Consider the following 20,158-nt stretch of genomic DNA (forward strand, 5'->3'; position numbering starts at 1 on the left):
AGAGTGAGGACCTCTGCCGTGGACAGCTGCTTGTGACGGGGATGGCTGGCTCCTGTGCCCTGGTCAGCCTGCAGTCTGGCTCCTGCTCACTGGCCTTCACCTAGACCCCAGCGAGGACTCCGTGTGGAAAGGGCCGTGGGAGCTCAGTCCAGCTTCACACCCAGAGGAAGCAACTCAGGGCTTTCCAATGTCAGTCTGGAGTTTGTCTTTTCAAAATGAGAAATTGTCAAATATCTGCTGTCTATGCAAAAAAAATTCTCAAAAATTTTATTATAAAAGAGAACAATGACAGAATATAAGCTTACACGTTAATATTTACATTATATTCAAAATATATTACAGCTTTAATTTATGAACAGAAATATCCTGTCTTTTCTTCTTTTTCTTTTCTGTTTTCTTTGCGTCAGTGATTTGCATTTTTACTTGATCTTGTAATTTAGAAAAGAATGCTTGAGATGACTTTAAGGCTTTGTCTTTACCTTCATCCTGCAATTAAAAATAATAACACACTCATGCTATAAAATGTGCTTATGATTACAACAATGTACAAAAGTATAAATTTCCAAAAACTGAGAATTATGAAAAAAATCACACCAGTTAGCACAGACGTATCACATGCATTCTATGTGGTTGCAATGTTCTTGTAATTTAAGGCAGGAGGGAGTGGAAGACAACTGCTGCCAGGCCCCAGGAGCTATGAGGGCCAAGAGTTTCTGGCTGTTATCCAGCCAGGGGCCAGAAGCCTCTTGCTGGGCAGGCAGGTGGCAGGCAGGCGGCATCAGCAGGCTGACACACAGTGGAGTGGATGTCACGCACTGATTCAACCGCCGTCCCCATGAAGGCCCCCTTCAGCAGATTTCTTTCCTGCATCCTTACCTTTAGCAGCGAAGCTTTGCCTGTTTTGGTCAGCTGTTTTAACTTCTCTGAAGCTACTGCCTTTGTGTATTTTCCCGCTTGGTCTGGGTTGTTCTTTTCAAGCAGTTTTCTCCGCTTTTCCTTCTCCTTCAGTTTCATATGCTTTTGATATTTCTTTTTCCTCCGTTCTCGTTTCTTGTCTGTGGCGGTTTTCTCAGCAGCTGTTTTTACATCTCCAGCTTTATTTTTTTCCTGTTAAAAATAACCCCCAGCATAATAGTTAATCTAACTTCACACGATTCAGAAGTTAAAAGACCAGCAGTTCCACAGAGCACGGCGAATGGTGTGTCCCCACCACCAGGAGGATGCAGTACCCACCTGCACTCCAAAGAGCTTAGGGAGCTCAGCTCTGTAAGACCTGGGATGCACTCTTTGACAAGCAGATTCTCATAGTGGCAGTTCAGCCCCCAAAGCACATTGCAGAGGTGGCCTGGAAAGCTGGGGTATCAAGCTGATGGCCCCAGAAGCAAGCCCCCTCCAGCACTAAGGACTTCAGATGGGCTTCTGGGACTACCTTGGCACTAAGCTGCTGAGGACAGCCACTGGGTGGCAGGAGGGTTTTACAGAAACAGAAGGGAAACATCTATCCAGTGAGGATCAATGTCCTCTTTCCTCCCCAGCTGCCAGCCTATCCTGCCAGGGCTGTCACCTGTAGAGGTAGCAGAGGTTTTGAAGAGGTGGGAGTGGGTGCAGCAAGGCAAGTGTGGAGGGACAAAGAGCCGCGCTGCTAGGCCAGCTGGAAAGATGACACCCGGCAGAAATCATTCCTGTGTAATGCATGAGCTTCAATGTTCGTGAGGCAGGGACTGTGTACATTTGGTATGTCTAACTTCTTCTAATAACCCAAATGTTCTATTCTAGACACCAATTTGATTATTGATGAGCACTAAATGAATACAACAATGGAGGAAAATGCTGATATTAAAGGATTACTGGTATATGAGCAACATGAACCATTAATTTTAAACCTAACATCACTGCTAGTATTCAAATTGGATTATAACAAGACACAGACATCAGATATTACAAGCAGTTTTTACAATAATTCTCATAACTCATAATATTTGCTTACAGAAGACTAATGTTTGAATACCATGTAATACTATTAGTTTGATTATACTTAGAAACTGCTGATCCATTAAAATAAAAACTACAAACTCTAGGATAAAGACGTTGAGGAGAGATCTAGCTATAAACTAACTTTTAAAAAAATAAACGAAATATTTCGACACTGGCTTCTTACCTTGACTTCCTCTGGGGCCAGGAGAGCTGCATCACTTACGCTCACTGGGGCTACCTCCTCCATGGTTAAGGCTGGCAGATTTGACACAACTTTAATCTCTGGAACAGGCTAGAAAAATGACAACACATTTATTTATTTATATATTTTAATGATTTTATTTATTTGCGAGAGACAGAGAGCAGGAGCAGAAAGAAGAGGTAGAAACAGGCTCCCTGGAAGGGAGCCCAGTGCAGGGTTCGATCTCAGGACCCTGGGATCATGACCTGAGCCAAAGGCAGCCACTTAACCAACTGACTCACCCAGGCACCCCAAGACAAGTCAGAAATAGTCCTGACATAAAATATTTACATTGTGAACCTATTATTTTTTTAAACATCCTTTAAAATTTACTTTATTATTATTTTTTTTTTTTTTTAATTTTTATTTATTTGTGATAGTCACAGAGAGAGAGAGAGAGAGAGGCAGAGACACAGGCAGAGGGAGAAGCAGGCTCCATGCACCGGGAGCCCGACATGGGATTCGATCCCGGGTCTCCAGGATCGCGCCCTGGGCCAAAGGCAGGCGCCAAACCGCTGCGCCACCCAGGGATCCCCCTACTTTATTATTTTTTATTTAGTAGTTCATCACTTACATACAACACTCAGTGCTCATCACAAGTACACTCCTTAATCGTCCTCACCCATTCAGCCCACCCCCCACCCCTCCAGCAACCCTGTTTGTTCTCTATTGTTAAGGTATGAACACATTAATTTAAGGCATAATATACAAAATACTTTATGGAGAGGGTCCTGGATGGTTCAGTCAGTTTAAAGTCTGACTCTTGGTTTTAGCTCTGATCATGACCTCGAGTCATGAGATCAAGCCCTGGATCAAGCTCCTTGCTCCACAGGGAGTCTGCTTGAAGATTCTCTCCCTCTGCCCCTCCACCCCTCACTCACAGTTAAAGAAATAATTTAAAAAAAAAGGCTCTCGTAGGTTTAAAAAAAATAAAATATTTCATGGACATTATTTAAAATGTGAGATGGCTAACAGCAAAAGTCGGAAGTGGAATGACGGCAGTGTTGACGGGCAGCATGAGCTGGTTGAGGAATCTTTTGATATCTGAGTACTTTAGGTCTTCTCTGACTCACTGCTGCACCAAGAACACTTACTCTACACTTTTGCAGGACATTTATGCCATATTGAAACACCAGTTCTCTTACCTATTACTGAACTATTCCCATCTGCCACGGATGTGGACATTTCAAACAATCCTATCTAATGTTACAAAGAATCTACTGATTTTTGTGAATATTATCCTATCTGTGGTTATGGAAAAAAGGCTTTAAGAAATATATAAAAAGAGGGACGTCTGGGTGGCTCAGCAGTTGAGCATCTCCCTTCTGCTCAGGGCATGATCCTGGGATCTGAGATCAAGTCTCACATCAGGTTCCCTGTGGGGAGCCTGCTTCTTCCTCAGCCTGTGTCTCTGCCTCTCTCTCTCTCTCTCTGTGTCTCATGAATAAATAAATAAATAACTCTTTTATATAAAAAAAAAGAAATATACAGAAAGAGATACAAATAAAAATGCTTATCACAATAAGAGTCAAAATAGACTACTTAAAACAAATTTTCTCATCTGCCAGTTCCTGAAAACATAGCTTTGTAAACAGAAAAATGATACAGAGCTGCTCTGGAAAACTAGAATAGTACTGAAATAAATCAAACCTATTAATTATAAAAAGGGGAAATTTTATGAAATGCAATGTTAACTGAAGAGTCTTTTTTTTGGAAGAACTGTCCAGGAAAAGACAGAAATTAGAACAGGCTTCATACTGACCTTGGTAATAGCAGAACACTAGTGATTATCTACCTAACACCTACACTAATGCTCTTTACCTCTAATTCCCGCACATCTCTGAGAACACCAGGGGACACGAATGGGGACTCTGTCGGCTAGAGAATAAAAGACAGAAGTGTGGGACACAGTAGGTGCCGTGGAGAAAACATGAGACTGAGAAGAGAGGAGCTCTACTGCAGTGTCACTGATTTCTTCGCACACCCTTTTCCTTACCCTACTCTTGGCCATATTCCAGTTAACCAGGCAGATGTGTGTCCCAGGAAATTTTAGAAAGAATGAAAATAATCCATACGCACAAAAGGATCTTGGATTCTAACAAAAAAAAAATGTCAGAGTGTGAAAGAAATAATTTCTTCCACTGTTCACTTATTAGGAACACTGTGTTCCATTCTACCAATTTAAAGAGAAATACAGAAAAAATGCAAGACAGACCAGAAAAAAATGAAACAAAAAAATGATGACTGATCAACAAGGTTTTGTGAAGCAGGACTTGTGAAATACCAAACTAAAAATAAAAGAAAGTTCATTATTAAGGGGAACTTACACTGAAAATTCTACGTTTCTAAAAGAGGACTAAGGAAGGCTTTTTAAACTGGGGCTTGTAGACTTAAATACATTCCTCCTTCTTCAATTCCCAAGGTTCTAAGGAAGGTCTGAATACTTCCCCATGCCAAGTTCCATGCTAGTGTGACAAAATACATTTATGCTGGCTTGGAAATGATGGGACAGCTAGGTGGCTCAGCGGCTGAGCATCTGCCTTTGGTTCAGGGCATGATCCTGGAGTCCTGGGATCGAGTCCTGAATCAGGCTCCCTGCATGGAGTCTGTTTCTCCCTCTGCCTATGTCTCTGCTTCTCTCTCTGTGTCTCTCATGAATAAATAAATAAAATATTAAAAAAAAATGAGTAGGGAATGATTGACAATTGAGCAATGGCAATCATGGTGCTGTGAGGGAAATGAATGCAGGAAAGAGAAGATAGCACTCAGCCTGACACCCCAGAGATAAGAAGGAGACAGCCACGGAAAGAAGGAAGTACATACAGCCTAGCAGGTAGAGGAGAGGCTGGCAGGAAGGTATGTGGAAGGAGGCACTCTACCACTGAGGGCACTGGCAGGCCACCTGTGTGGCTGGGGGACAGGAAGCTATGGAGACCAGAGAGGTAAGAGGGAGCCAGATCACGTGGGGCCTTGTAAGGCACAGGAAGGAATCATGTTCTTCGCATCAGTAACTTTTTCAGAGCAAGAGCTGCTGGCCAAGAGGGGTTAAGAATTCCTCTTTTCTTCTATTACACGGCCCATACTAGGCACTTTGGTATCCAAAGACAACTTCTATCACCAAAAACTCAGTGTCATGTAAAATACATCTGATTAACCAAACACACACACACACACACAAAGGTGAGAAATGCGGATTCTCTGAGAAGACAAAACACCCAACCATCAAAGAACCAGAAGGATTTGGGTGATTAACTCTTCTGTATAGCTGAAAGGTGAAGCAATTTGCCTAATTCAGAAAGCTTGTTAGGGGCAGAATCTGACTCAGCTTTCTGACTTCTAGACTAGTCCTTGAGATTCATGACAGGTTGTTTCCAGAGAACATGAGGGACACAAGGAGGTAATAGGTGAGCAAGTACCAAAAGGACTGGTCGGCATGTTTTATGAGCTCACAGAGGGTAGTGAGATGGAAAAGAAGCTCTAAAAAGTAGAAAGGCACTGAGCCAAGCATGGTGGGAGTCAAACAGACTGATCACTGGAGGTCTGGGCCTAGTAGAGAACAGGATGCAATGGAAGAACATGGACCCAGTTAAATCCAACCCTCCTAACCTCCTAATAAGCTTTGGTTTCCTCATCTGCAAAACAGAAAGAGTAGTATCTGCCTTAGTGTTTTGTGGATTAAGAGTTAATGGGCAGGAGCACTGCCATCATCAAGATGGCAACCCTGGTCAATCTGAACTAGCAACTATCCACAGACAAGAGAGCACTGTGAAAATCCCAGAACCTGAGGATGATGCTGAAGCAACCCTCTGGACCACATTCGAAGTACAGGAGAGGCTACACTCTCACCATATCATCCCAGGCCAGAACAGTGCCCCATTGAGAATGAGACCTGGCCTATGCCTTCTCCAGTGGAACAGAACCCAAGGTGGCCTTTCAGCTTCCCAGCACTGCAGGATGCTTCTGGGCAGGCCCAATTGTGTCTGTGTCAGGAGGATCAGGGAGGGAAAATATGAGGCTTGATCACTGGGGTTCAGACTGGGATGGAGAGCAAGGGCAGGGCTTATAGCAACAGTACCTGGACCTTGGCAGACCACATTCCTCCTCACAGCAGTGCCCAAGGAGAGATCCTGGCCAGCAACCTCACCCATCTGTAGAGCCAAGCTGGTGCCCATGTCTGGCTCAAAGAAGTATCTGAACCCCCGTGTTCACTGCAGTATTATTTACTATAGCCACGTCATAGAAACAATATAAGTGTTCATCAACAGATGAATGAATAAATACAGAGTGAAATACTATTTAGTCATAAAAAGAAGTAAATCCTGCCATTTGTGACAACACTGATGTACCCTAAGGCCATTATGCTGAGGGAGGAAGTCAACAGAGAAAGATAAATACCGTACGATCCTGTTAGGCAGGAAACTAGGCATGAGCGACAGGAGAATGGACCTTAGATATCCTGCCAGAGAGCCCCACCCAGGGACCACTACATTCCACCCATCAAGCAGTAGGTCTGGGGCTGCAACATCCCAGCAGAGGAAGAGTTAAGTTTGTTGCACTTACTGCACTTCTGCAGAAAGCAGCCATTTGTCCTTCTGTCTCTATAACAGAAATAATGTTGCAGTTTCCCACTCTTGCAGGCATTCAGAATACATCTTGGGAAAGAACATGAGTACTTGGCTAATATAATCCAGGCCTGTCACTCAAATGTTGCCACCCTAGGACCCACCCAAAAGGAAAAACTAATATAAGCCCACGCCCCCATGCACCAGTTTCTGGGGCATTGTCTCTCTTGGCTGGCTCACTCCTCCCTTGGAGGGTATTTAATAAAACTTTGCTTTGCTTTCATTTTTCTGTCCTGTAATTCTTTACTGGGGCAGAGAAATAATGGTAGCTTCGTTCCTTTTCCATCTAACTCTTAGTAACAATCTCAGATGTATCTAAAACAACCCAACTGATAGAAAACAGGTGGATGTCAAGTCCAAGTACAAACTACCAGTTGTAAGTTCTAGGCATCTAATATACAGCAGGGTAACTACTGTTAACAGTATTTTATATTTCAAAGTTGCTAAGAAAGTAGATCTTAAAAGCTCTCATCATAAGGAAGAAAACTGCAACTATATAGAGTGATGGATATTAACTAAACTTACCGTGGTAATAATCATTCCTCAATATATTCATGCAGGTATGCCACACCTTTCAAAAGTTTATGCTAGGTCACTCTAAAATACCTACATTAGTATCTGCTCTTGCTAAGTGAAAGAGATCTGAAAACATTTTTCACTTTTATTTTTTAAAAAAAGGGAAAACAAAAATAGCATTCAGCATCTGTTCTGCAGCAAGCAGCTCTGCCCAGCTCCTTCCTCAGGAACTACACTTGGTATCTCAGCATTAAGTCACCAGAGCTTTAAACTATGTCTGTGAGCATCTGTGCTTTATCTCAATTTATTTGCGCATCCATTACAAGATTGGTCCTGAAGTATCAGAAAAGCCTACAACAGATTATTTTTGGGGTCTAAAATGCTCAAAAAATTTTCCATTGAATGAATGGTAATTGCTTCTTTGCTTTACCCCATTTAGTCTTGCAAAAGGCTTCATGTGCTTTCCGAAGGTGGGGGAACCTATGTATCAAACCACTGTTGTACATCTTAAACCTACAGTGTTACAGATCTGTCTTAATCAAACTGGGGAAGAGGGGTTAATGTACATAAAGGACTTAATATGGCACAGAGCAGGTATCCAAAAAATATCAGGTACAGACACCACAGGTCTCCAAACCAACTGCAGGATGGAAATAAAACAGAAGGCTGAACAATAAGAAAGAGTAAGAAATGAAGAGACCCTGTGGCTAAGACTTGAGGCCTGGGAAGGGCCCATTTGGAGATCAGGCTGGATCAGCAGACAAAGCCAGACTTGTCTAGGACTAGATGTGAACCATCCTCAAGAGAGGCCCTGCATGTAATTTATAAGGAATTCCTACAGGTTTGTATCCTAAAACCAAATAAAGAGTTAGCTTCACAAAAGCTCAGAGGAATTAAGGTCACATCTGCTCTGACCACACAATGAAATGTTAACACACTTACTGGTTTAGGGATGAAGTGAAAGTTTGAGAGGGCATCCAATTTTAAGAAGAGAGAATCCATCATCTTCTGAATTTCTTTGTGCTCTGGATTTTCTTCTTCTGCTGTTTTTTGCTTAGAAAATAAGTTCAGCAACATCAGACTGAGCAGCTTAATACACATCACAGGACAAAACACAAGAGTCAATAAGGTATAGCCCATTTCTCAACACCAAGGCTTCAGCTCCAAAGACACATTACAAGGCAGATTTAAAATTATCAATACCATGATGGTGCCAGCACCAAAGAAGAAGTGTGACGTGCACTTTAGGAGCTGCAGCAACCCCTACCTCTATGATTTAGAACTTATAATTCCCTTGGTACTGATTTCTATCAAGAACTAAGCCACTCCCATGAGGATGGCTATCATTAAAATAAAGGGGAGCTAGGTAACAAGTATTAGGTGCTGAGGAATTAGAATCGTTGTGCAGTGCTGGTAACGATGTAAAATGGTGCAGTCACAATAGAGATGAATGAGAGAGCTCCTCAAAAAGTTAAACGGAGAATTGCTATATGACCCTGCAATTCCATCCTTAGATAAATACCTGAGAGAATGTAGAAAGAGGTTCTCAAACAAATACATGTAAACATCTATTCAGAGCAGCACTATTCCCAGCAACCAAAAGGTAAAAACAGCCCAAACGCTCACAATCCCCTTTTCCCTCTGCCCGTAATATTTATTCTAAAAGGCTAAGACCGTTTTTATTTGCTTTTTTATTAAGGCATAACAAAACAAAACAATACACACCAAAACAGGGAAGCAACTGGCTCTTTGCCTCAACAACCTTAATGCCTGAGACGCATCAAGGTCTGTTTCCAATTTCTGTCATCAAAGCCCACCTTCAGCCACATCTAAGCACTTGCCACTGCTTCTTTATTTTAACTTAATTCATTTAAAAAAAAAAAAATCTTAAACACGTTGTTTACCTCAGCCCAGAGAATAATGGCTGTGAAATCATACATAAACAACAAGAAGTTCATTCATGTGCTGTGTACCATCACCTTGCTTATCACCTCCAGGATGGATACCAAACTCTGGAAAATACTCATCATCCCCAAACTCTTAATGGAATGGGTCTAGAATCAGCCTAAATTAAGTCCATACTCAAAAACTTGAGAACTGGCTGATGAATTCTAAGACATAAATATAACTATCATTTACAGAGCTGGTACAGCTGTCGCATTACATATTTAATTTTTAACTCTCATGGTTACAAAATACTTTCTGTGTTTACTAAATCCTCTCATGCCAGGCAATGTTCAGTAACATGTTCCTTCAACTAGCACTCTGGGATGCAAAACCGCCAGGAAGAATTAATTCAAATCTTTCCAAATCTTCAACTTAACAGTGGCATTGAGGGCACTGATGACTATTGCTGCTAATGTGACGTTAATTAAACAAATCTGGCAGAAATCTTAAATGGCTTTTGCAAATAAAATACTCTCTCCTCCCCAAGCACGTATTGACCACATTCTCAATAAATCAAATGTGAAGGAATAATTCCATCACTATATTGGTAATATAGTATTATGGGAAATAAGGCTCTGTCCTACTTAGCCAGGTAGTTCTTTTAAGAATCTAACTGAAAAGAAATAAGAATCAAAAACCAAATAACCCATGACCTAAAAATCTGAATGAATTCACAGATATGTTCTATCTGTAACTTTTACAGTATGAATGAGAACTGATTTTTAAATTGTAGGGCTACTATAATTGGTGAAAAGTTAGTAATTAGCTGTGGAACAATTAGGTGACTAATAACTAAATGCAATACAAGCTCCCCTACCCCCCTCACATTCAGTGGTAGTATTATAACCCCTCTATTCCTAACATACTCTGTCTCACATTTAAATAAGGTGAGCCAAGAGCTCAAGATTCCTTTCATGAATTTCAGCCAGGGTGAAATTGGAACTTAATTCATTCAACCAGCAGAGCTGGTTCTCCACTTCTTTTTTTAAGTAACAATGGCTTTGCCTTCCAGGCTTCCTTACCTGGTTGAGTTTGATGTATTCCTGCTCATAAATTTCAGCAAGGCTCAATTTGCTCTTCTCATGGTCTAACGTTAAACGTTTTTTATATTCATATGCATCCTCTTTAGGTTTTTCTTTACGTACTACATCATCCCAAGCCTGCAATATGAAAGGCAGAAGGAACATAAATTAATAAAATCCATCATTTCATTCTAGACTCATCTCAGACTCTTCTTCTGGAATATTTATGGTCAGTCTAGAGCAAACAAATTATAGCAAAAAGTAATTAATTTCAGCCTGTGAAATGATATTCAAGTCACAAAAAATAAGTATTACAAAAACCAAAGGGATGTTACATAAGTTTCCTTTTTGTTGTTTTATTTTTATTTTTTTTCTTTTTGTTGTTTTAAATGCATTTTTCACCTCGTTACCAACTTTAATTCCTCATTTCCCTATCATGTTGTTTAAAAGTCAACACCTGAGCTTGTCTTGTTGACTTCAAATTTAAGGACACTCCACATATAGTACTCACCCTTCAAATTCTTCCTATTTCAAGCAAACATTATACATGCTTTAATTGTACCATGCCTTATTGTACCTGTCATACACCCAGTTTTATTTTAAGTTTATAAAATAAGATCAATTCTTTTTTTCCATAGGATAGATATTTATTGAACACCTGTGCAGCGGACCGTGTAAATGCCATTTTTCATATTCCCTGACCCATCTCTTAGCTCACCCCTAGCTTCAGGTAGACAGTATCTGTACATACTGACAGCTTCCCATCTCAAGCTGGGACTCTGCTTCTTATCCTGCAGGTTTTCTGGAATGCCAAGGGATCTTGCCTACCTATGTTCCAGGCAGCTCTAAAGTGTCTAGGACTTAACATGCCAGAGGCAGTTCTCAACCAGTTAAGGACTGATAAATATTCCAGCAGATCAATCCCTGGTGGGATAAATCTGAGACAAATTCTACACAGATCCTCAGGGGTCCCCAGCAGGGTTCATTCCCAGTTGCCCATTGTGATGGTTAATTTCAAGTGTCAATTTGGGTGAAGGGATGCTCAGATAGATGGTAAAACATTATATCTGAGTCTGTGCTGATGTCTCTGGAAGAGATCAGTATTTGAGTTAGTAGACTGAGTAAAGAAGATGCCTTCACTAATGCAGGTCGACATCATTCAATCCACCAGGGCCCAAACAGAACAAAAAGGTGAAGGGAGGGTGAATCTGCTATCTGCTTGAGCTCGGACATCCATCTTCTCCTGCCCCTTGACATTAATGCTTCTGGTTTTTGGGCCTTGGACTTAGACTGGAACTTATATTATTAGCTTCCCTGGTTCTCAGAATTTGGGACATAACACTTCTGGTTTTCTGCTTACAGACAGCAAAGCATAGGATTTCTCAGCCTCCATCATCGTGTGCATCCTTTCCTTTCCCAACCTGGGTTACTGAAACACTTTTCAGTATTTAATTTTAATGTATCAATTGTGTTTTTTATTGTCTTTTTACACTTTTTTTTTTTTTAAAGATTTTATTTATTTATTTGACAGAGAAAGAGAATGCACAAGAAGGTGGAGGGAGGGAGAGGGAGAAGCAGGCTCTGCTTAGCAGAGAGCCCCACGTGGGGCTTGATCCCAGAACCGAGACCATGACCTGAGCTGAAGGCAAATGTTTAACCGACTGAGTCACCCAGATGCCCCTCTTTCTATACTTTTTAAGTGATTGCTCTAGGAATCTAAGATCAATTCTTAAACAAAAACTTTGCTAGGTTTTTAAGATTTGAAAAAAAAAATCTTTTATCCCGGCAGATACTATGCCTACATGAGGGGTCCCATGTATGACCGCATCAGGTCAGAATCAGTCACCATATCTGTTTACCCTCCACCAGCATCACTCAGCACCACCGGACAGATGAACAAGGTGCAAGGAAGACCGGCAATGGCTCTGGCTACCCATTTGTCAGGCACAACTGCCTGTCTTTCCAGAGCACTAGAGAAAGGCAATGTCTCACACAACAAAAGATAAGGATAGTATAGACTTAGTAAACTTCAGAGTAGATTTAGGGCTTCGAGTGAAGAATTGATACAAACAAAATTCCTATGAAAACAGAGTGTTGGTACTACTCCCAAAATAGTCTCATAGTATTTCTAAAAATTTCAGTGAATTTTAAATTAAATATCATTCTTACTGACCTGATCTCTTATCCTCTGCTTAATAATATCTTCCAGTTGAAGGGTGGTTTCTTCTGTGATCACAGGTGCTAAAAGAAATGTAACATGTACTCATTAGGTAGTTATAAACTAGACCAGTCCTTCTCAAAGGGTGTTCCTTAAACCAGCACCATCAACACCTGGGAACTTGTTAGAAATGTGAATTCTTGGGCTCCATCCCACATCTCTTAAATCAGAAAGGTGGAGGGAGAGGGCTACCAATCTGTATTTAAGTAGCCCTTCTGATGCCCCCTCTAGTTTGAAAAACACAAAACTAGAGAATATCTGGTAATAAGTGCTAATACTTTTATTTCATGCACCCGGGTACTCCCTCTTTTTTATTCTATCTGGAACTGAATAAAATGGAAACTCATTTTGACTTCATAGGTATAAGAGGGAATTTGATGAGATGAAACAGGGTTTCTGTCTAGAGCACACAATTTAATCAGTAGACAATTACAGCAGGAATCACACACAGATCACTAAGCAGAATGGATTATGGATTACATATTAGGTACACTTTAGGCACTCATTAGTATATTAGTAATTCCTGGGTGAATTAACAGTATCATGCCTATGGAAGAGAATGTCCTATTTCTTAAAAGATACATGTAAAAGTACTTATGAGTGAAGTGTCATGATATTGATGTTACTTTCAAATGATTCAGAGGGAGAAAAGTACACATAATCACATACATAAGGCAAGGAACGCAAATATGGCAAAAATGTTAACCAGTGAATCCAGCTGAATGGCATATATGTTTGTTGTACTATTTTTTCAACTTTCCTATGTGTTTATAAGCTTTTAAATTAAAAGTTAAGGGAAAATAAGTATCACTTTGAATTTTTCGATGAAATAGAACCATAGAAAAAAGCATGGAAACACACTTGCAGGAGCCAGTGGGCTCACATACCCATGCGGACTGCATGATCAAAGTGCAGAGTCTCCTCTAGAAGGCTGTTCTCTGGTCGCTTTTGAGCTGTCACTTCCCCTTGAAGCTGCCAAGGTTTTTTTTCCAACAACTCTTTTTCTAAAGACGCAATTTTTTCATTCATCTAAGAAAAAGATAAAAACTTATTACACATTTAAGAAAATCAGGCTTATAGCTAAATAAAAGCAACTAACATCTTTACAAGCACAAAAACAACACTATTATTCTTCAGTATGTTTGTTTTGTTCTTGTCATTTTATTACTAAGCCAACAGTTGAGTTACTCTTCCTGACACCTGAGGTGGGCTGAGTAGCTGCAGATGACCTCTTTCCCTCTCTGATTTGAAATACCATGTTTATAATATACTGAATTCCCCCAGAAGAATTTGGGTAGATTTCTGGACTCTATTCTAGTCTAATGATTTATCTACTTATAAGCCACTATCAATTTTAATTATCACAGCATTCCAAGATGAATTATTAGCACGTTAGTAACTGAAGTCTCTTTTGACCCCACACCCCCCATCCAAATTATCTCTAACTACTAAAAGACATCTATGACTTTACATTGTACAGAATGCCAATCTTCTCAGCTGCCTTACTGAATTCCCTGATTTTTCCTAATCACTTTTAATTCATCTTAACACTCATTTCAGTTTTTACCACTTATTTTTCTCTTTTGTAGTTGCACTAACACTTCTACAAGGACATTAGCTAACAGTGGTAACAGTAATAGTGGACATTCTTATTCTTTTTTTTTTATGGACAGTCTTATTCTAATTTTAAAGGGATATTTCTAGAATTTTACCACGAAGCATGACAGCACCTTTTACTACAAGTGAAAATTAGAAATGGATCCTGAATTTCATCAAATGTCTTTCTGACATATATTAAAAGAACCATATGGTTTTCTCCCTATTCTGTTCTCCTCATTCTGTTATTCTATTACAACCAAGAATTACATTAATAGATTTTCTAATTCCAAATCAAGGCAATGAGGCCCACTGGGTTGTGGTGGTGTTAGTCTTTCACGGTTATTTTGGATATTTACAACACTATTCATAAAGAAACTGTGTGAGTGTTTTAATGTCAGGTTTGGGTACCATGTTATTACAGCTTCACAAGAAAAAATGTTTGGAAGCCTTACTTTACTCTTTTTATGTGGGAATTGATTAAACAATATTCAATCATGTATTTCTTGAAAGTTTGATATAATTCCCCAGTAAAACAGAACTTAAAGATTTTATTTATTGATTCATGAGAGACACACAGAGAGAGGCAGAGACAGAGGGAGAAGCAGGGACCTCACAGGGAACCTGATGTGGGACTCAATCCCTGGACCCAGGATCACATCCTAAGCCCAAGGCAGACACTCAACCGCTGAGCTACCCAGGCGTCCCTCTCTTATTTTTTTAGAGAAGACAGGGAAGGAAGGACACTGACTCAATACAATTTCTTTTTTTCTTTCCCAAGGTTTCTCTACCCCCTCCTTCAAATTTTCTCTCTCTTCTGGGGACAATCCGACAATCATGAATTCAACTGAGATTCTCTTTTTCTAGTAATTCTATTGATATCCTTGATATATTTGATTATTTACCTATTCTCATTCCTAATTGTGTGATATAATTTTAAGGTGGTTAAATAGTAAAGGCAAATAATTGAAGCCAGGCTGTATCTATTATTTGCAAATAACACTTCATTTGTCCGAAATCATGTCACAAGGAAATAATTTTTATCAACTTCAGAAGATGTGTTTGAGATGGCATTAATTAAAATTGAGACTATGTGGAGCCATCTACAGAATACCTCAAAGCAGCTCATAAGCTACTAAGAGAGGTTCACAGGACAGCTAATTAAGAAAAACATGCCATTAGGTATAAAGAAACCAGGGACATTAGGAAAAACAGGTTTTTACACAAATCGAAAGCCACAGGTTGGGAAATGCAGCACTGACTTTTACAAATTAGCTACCTTCCATATGGGCATCTCTATACAGTGTCCAGTAGAGAGTAGCAGCAAGATTTTTGTTTTGTTTTTTAAAAGATAATTACACATTCCACCAAGAACTACAGAGAAAATTAGTTATCTGTGAGTCTCACAGTCTTGATAAGCATATAAAAAAATTCCTTAAATTTCTAATTATTACCTTTTCCTGTCTTTTTTCAAAAGAGGATTTAACATCATCAGAATCTTTCTGTACATTTAAGATACTTGTATCCTCACTTTCATCATCATTTGGCAAAGCAAAGGTCACTCTTTTTGAGGTTTCTTTATGTTGTTTACTGTCTTCACTTTCTTCAAGGTCATTATCTTCATCCCTATAATACCAAAACACATATGAAAGAATAATACACTATTTTTCATTAGGAAAACAAAAACCAGTTTTTCTAGTAACTAAAGATATTTTATATACCTAATGCAAATAGTCAGAATTTCAAAGTCATTCAGTTATTAAGGACAGAAGATATTATTTAGGTGAAATAGACCAAAGAGTGTGCTATTTCTATAATTATAGAAAGTAAATTATTCCTCAATCTATAATATAAATGTATCCACAAAAGTAACAGTAAGGTATTTTTAGTGGCACAAAAAGCAAACAAAAGCTCCTTGTAACAAAGGCCTGATTTCTACTGCCAGTGATATTTACCTTCACTAGGTGATCTCGAATGCCTCTTTTAAACTCAGAGACTTTCTTCTGGCTATCTTGAGACTATCTGATCTTAGAGAATATAACTACCTAAGACACACATATTTGACAACTATGAGTACACACATATATTGGGTGGCTCTAGCTTCAATGTAAAGGATTCAAAATACTCACATTTCAGAAATGCTCTCTTCTTCATCAGCAATTTCTTCCTCTTCTTCATTTGAACCCAGTTCATCATGAACACTTGCTAGGTCTTCATCACTTTCAACTGGATCAAAGAAGTCTTTGTATTTGAGGTTTCTGGAACTTTTACCTGACTAAAGTAAAAAAGATGTTTCAAGTTTTCAATTAAGGACAGAATAAGACATTAAATCATATATATGTGTATGCATATTACATAAAGGGAACTGGCAACTGACAACTTTATCATAAAGCCCTAAGAACTACTAGACTATGAGAAACTAGAAGAAAGTATAGATTCATTTATAACCAATTAAGACAAAGCACAGTATTCCTAATGCTAAAGCTTTTAACCATAATTATTTCTGAAATATCCCTGCCTACAGTATACAAATGTCTTCCTCTCCCTATTATTATTTTTAGTGTTTGGTGAGAATATGTTTGAGGGAAATTCTAAATACCTCTAACATGGGTGATTAAGGTTCTTATGCTACAGTATTCTGTGATAAGGAAATGATAGCTTTGGTTTAATTTTTCTAGTCCATTGTTCTCAACTGATGTAAATATTTCACTCATGCTCTGGTTGAGTTTTGAGGTATTTTAAACCTCCTCTCAAGAAACAAAACAAAACACACAAAAAACAAACAAACAAACAAAAAGAAACAAAACAAAATCTAACTTTAAGGAGGTAAAAAGTCCTTCTCTCTTCCCCCCAAAAACTTTACCTTAGGTTTTTGACTTCCAAACAGTTCTCCTTCATCTTCATCAGAATTAATGTCTTCAAAAAAATCAATATCTTCCTCTTCCTCATCATCTTTCTGTTGTTCTTCCTTTTCCATGTTTTCTAAAAAGGTCTCCATTTCAGACAGCTTGAAAAATTTATCATCTACCACCGACTTCTCTCTTAGTTTCCTAGGGACTTTGTCTGGCACCTTGCTTTGTCGCTCCAATTTGCTAATGTCAAAATCAAGATCTGAATCTTCATCACTGAAAACTGGACTTTTCCTCAGATCAACTTTGCTCAAGTTTTTAGCTCTCTCATCCCCTTTAGGATTATTACCACTCAGGTCAGCCACTTCCTCCTCCACCACATCTTGTTTGAGGGCCTCCTGGCCATCAGACTCCACCTCTGAGCCATCCTCTTCACACTCTCGCTCTTCAATCTCTGGAAGAAGACTGATGTCTTCATCTTTAATGGTTTTGCTAACTGCATTCTGGAAGTACTGTAAAATTGGTTCATTTTGCAATTCTAGTTGTTGCCAAATCTGCTCATCATCAAAATTGTCTATCACCAGTTTTTGTAACGGACTTCCGTGCATCCTGCCATTCTCTAATATTTTATTAAAATCATAAAGTACTTTTGTTAATGAAGTGAAGTTTGATGCCAATTCATCTTGAATCCTATTAAGGGAGCACAGGGAGAAAGTTTAAAGAGATTTATAATTACAGGCAATAATTTCACAGCACTGTGAATTAAAAAGAACCCCGACTCTTGTGCAAAATCTAATTTGAACGAAATGTCAATTTTAAGTATAGAAGCTGGCCCCGAAGAGTATATTATCTTGCTAAAGAGCCACATTAATATAATAAACTAAGTGTCTGTGAAATCTGCTGTATAGATTTTAGGCAGGGAAACTATTATGCACCTCTTTGCCTAAAGATATTTAGTGAATCTCAGCCTTAAATGCTCAACTCTGCTATATTATATGCCACTCCATTCGCTCAGCCAATGGTTAACACTTGTTTTGGCAAGAGTGCTCAGAAAATAACCTCTCTGAAGATATGACATCTGAAATGAGACCTGAAAGGAGATGGTCTTTAAAAGATCTGGAAACATATATTCCAAGCAGAAAAACATTGAAAACAAATTTCCTAAGATGGAAATGAGCTTGGTGAGTTTGAGGAACAGAAATGCCAGTGTGGCTAAAGTGTGTTGAAGGAGGCAGAAGGCCAGGGAGGTAGATGGGAGCGGAATTAAGGCAGGGCTCAGAGATAGAGTCTGCGGTTTTAAGTGTAAAGAGAAGCCATCAGAAGATTTTAAGCAGAGTAGCAAAATGATATTAATTTACACTTTGGAAAGATGGCCAACGGAGGAAAAGGAATCAAAGCACAGTGACAAGGCTGACACAGCCATCCAGGCAAAGGATAAGAACTGTGCGAGAGTTAAAAATGCAGATGCAGTAAGAAGCAGTCAAACTGAGACTATAGTTTGAAGGACAGGATTTGCTGACGAATTAATGGTAGAAATGAGAAAAATGAAGATATCAAGTAAGTAATTATATGTGTGAACTGAAAAAACAGAGATGCCATTTACTCAGGGAAGGCAGGTGGTGGGAGCACGCGGGAAAAATTTCAGGGAAGGCAGAGCATAGCAGAGTAAACAGAAACAACAGTTCTGGTCTGCCTGGGTGACTCAGTGGTTGAGCGCCTGCCTTGGGCTCAGGTCGTGATCCTGGGGTCTTGGGATGCAGTCTTTTTTTTTTTTTTTTTTTTTTAAACTTTTTTTTTTATTAATATTTTTTATTTATTTATGGTAGTCACAGAGAGAGAGAGAGAGAGAGAGAGAGAGAGGCAGAGACATAGGCAGAGGGAGAAGCAGGCTCCATGCACCAGGAGCCTGACGTGGGATTCGATCCCGGGTCTCCAGGATCGCGCCCTGGGCCAAAGGCAGGCGCTAAACCGCTGCGCCACCCAGGGATCCCTTGGGATGCAGTCTTAAATCCGGCTCCCACTATGGAGACTGCTGCTCCCTCTGCCTGTATCTGCCCCTCTCTCTGTGTCTCTCATGAATAAATAAAACCCTAAAAAAAAAAAAAACCGCTTCTTTTTAGACATAAGAAATTTCAGATGCTGAGAGAGCAGATGGCTGTTGCCACTATGAGCTTGAAGCTCAAGGGAAAGGTCACGCGTGAAATACAAATCCAAGAGCCATACTTTCATAGATCCTACTTTATCAAGTCCTTCAATGAAATACAAGGAACTTGTGTTGGGAAGAAAAATGAAAGACAGTCCTAATTCTCAAGAAGCTCATCGAAGCGGGGTGGGGTGGAGGGAGGATAGGTAAACAGCAAATTTAATACTTTCTCTAAAGTATGATAAATAAGCACTGAGTGGTTTGGGAGCATGTTGGAAGATCAGCCGGCCTAGTGCGCTTCTGTGGGAAGGGCAGCGGTGCGAAGTCCCAGGGGGAGCCTCTGGGAGTTAAAAATCGAGTCTAGTTTTGTTAGCATGCAGCCGACAGATCTGCACTATATAGCTTTTTTTTTTTTTTTTTAAGATTTTGCTTATTTATTCATGAGAGACACACAGAGAGAGACAGAGACACAGGCAGAGGGAGAAGCAGGCTCCCTGTGGAGAGCCCGATGCAGGACTCGATCCCAGGACTCCAGGATCATGACCTGAGCTAAAGGCAGACGCTCAACAGACTGAACCACCCAGGCGCCCCATGCACTGAACATTTAAAATTTAAATGTTTTGATGGGCCAAGGGAGCGTAAAGTATCTGGAATGTGGGGGAAACAGATGTAGGCTTCCCTGTATCTTCCCCCTACTGCAGAACTTGCAAAGGGCCAGCAGTCGGCACCCACGTGTGACACCTGGGCGACACCCCCGAACCCAGGCTCTGTTCACTTACGTGAGAAAGCACTCTGGCTGGCCGGTGGCTTTACCGACCTCCTTCAGGCACCGCTCCAGGGTCTGTCGACGCCAGACCCGCGGGGCCATCGCTGTCCGCGCTCGGGACACAGCGCCGCATGCACAGGAAAAGGTCCGACCGGAAACCGCGCCACAAAAACGCGCCCCGCGCAACCTGGGCCGGGGAGGAGAAGGTTCCGCGGCGCACAGGTTCCGGACACACCCCCTGCCAGAGCCAATGGCAGCGCAAGA

At 40.1% G+C, this 20,158-nt stretch overlaps 1 protein-coding gene across 1 annotated transcript; it reads right to left on the bottom strand.

Moving 5' to 3' along the window:
• Positions 1 to 240: 240 nt before the first annotated feature.
• MPHOSPH10 (M-phase phosphoprotein 10) lies at positions 241 to 20,158 on the bottom strand. Its single transcript, XM_077869024.1, has 11 exons — positions 19,908 to 20,158; positions 17,000 to 17,675; positions 16,266 to 16,411; positions 15,591 to 15,762; positions 13,428 to 13,569; positions 12,496 to 12,563; positions 10,323 to 10,460; positions 8,296 to 8,406; positions 2,159 to 2,266; positions 877 to 1,107; positions 241 to 486 (listed from the first exon to the last, which is right to left on the bottom strand). The coding sequence occupies exons 1-11, from the start codon at positions 19,994 to 19,996 to the stop codon at positions 337 to 339; spliced, it is 2,031 nt and encodes a 676-aa protein (XP_077725150.1). The 5' UTR covers positions 19,997 to 20,158; the 3' UTR covers positions 241 to 336.

The sequence above is a fragment of the Canis aureus genome, chromosome 2 (genome assembly GCF_053574225.1).
Source record: "Canis aureus isolate CA01 chromosome 2, VMU_Caureus_v.1.0, whole genome shotgun sequence".
Lineage (NCBI taxonomy): Eukaryota > Metazoa > Chordata > Mammalia > Carnivora > Canidae > Canis > Canis aureus.

Bases quoted from the DNA above. Each gene is read 5' to 3' on its own strand.
- MPHOSPH10 (XM_077869024.1), bottom strand. From the start codon at position 19,996: ATGGCCCCGCGGGTCTGGCGTCGACAGACCCTGGAGCGGTGCCTGAAG. The intron at 10,461-12,495 runs GTCAGTAAGAAT...TTCATATTGCAG, and splicing joins AGCAGAGGATAAGAGATCAG to GCTTGGGATGATGTAGTACG. The intron at 8,407-10,322 runs GTAAGGAAGCCT...TTATTTTCTAAG, and splicing joins AATACATCAAACTCAACCAG to CAAAAAACAGCAGAAGAAGA.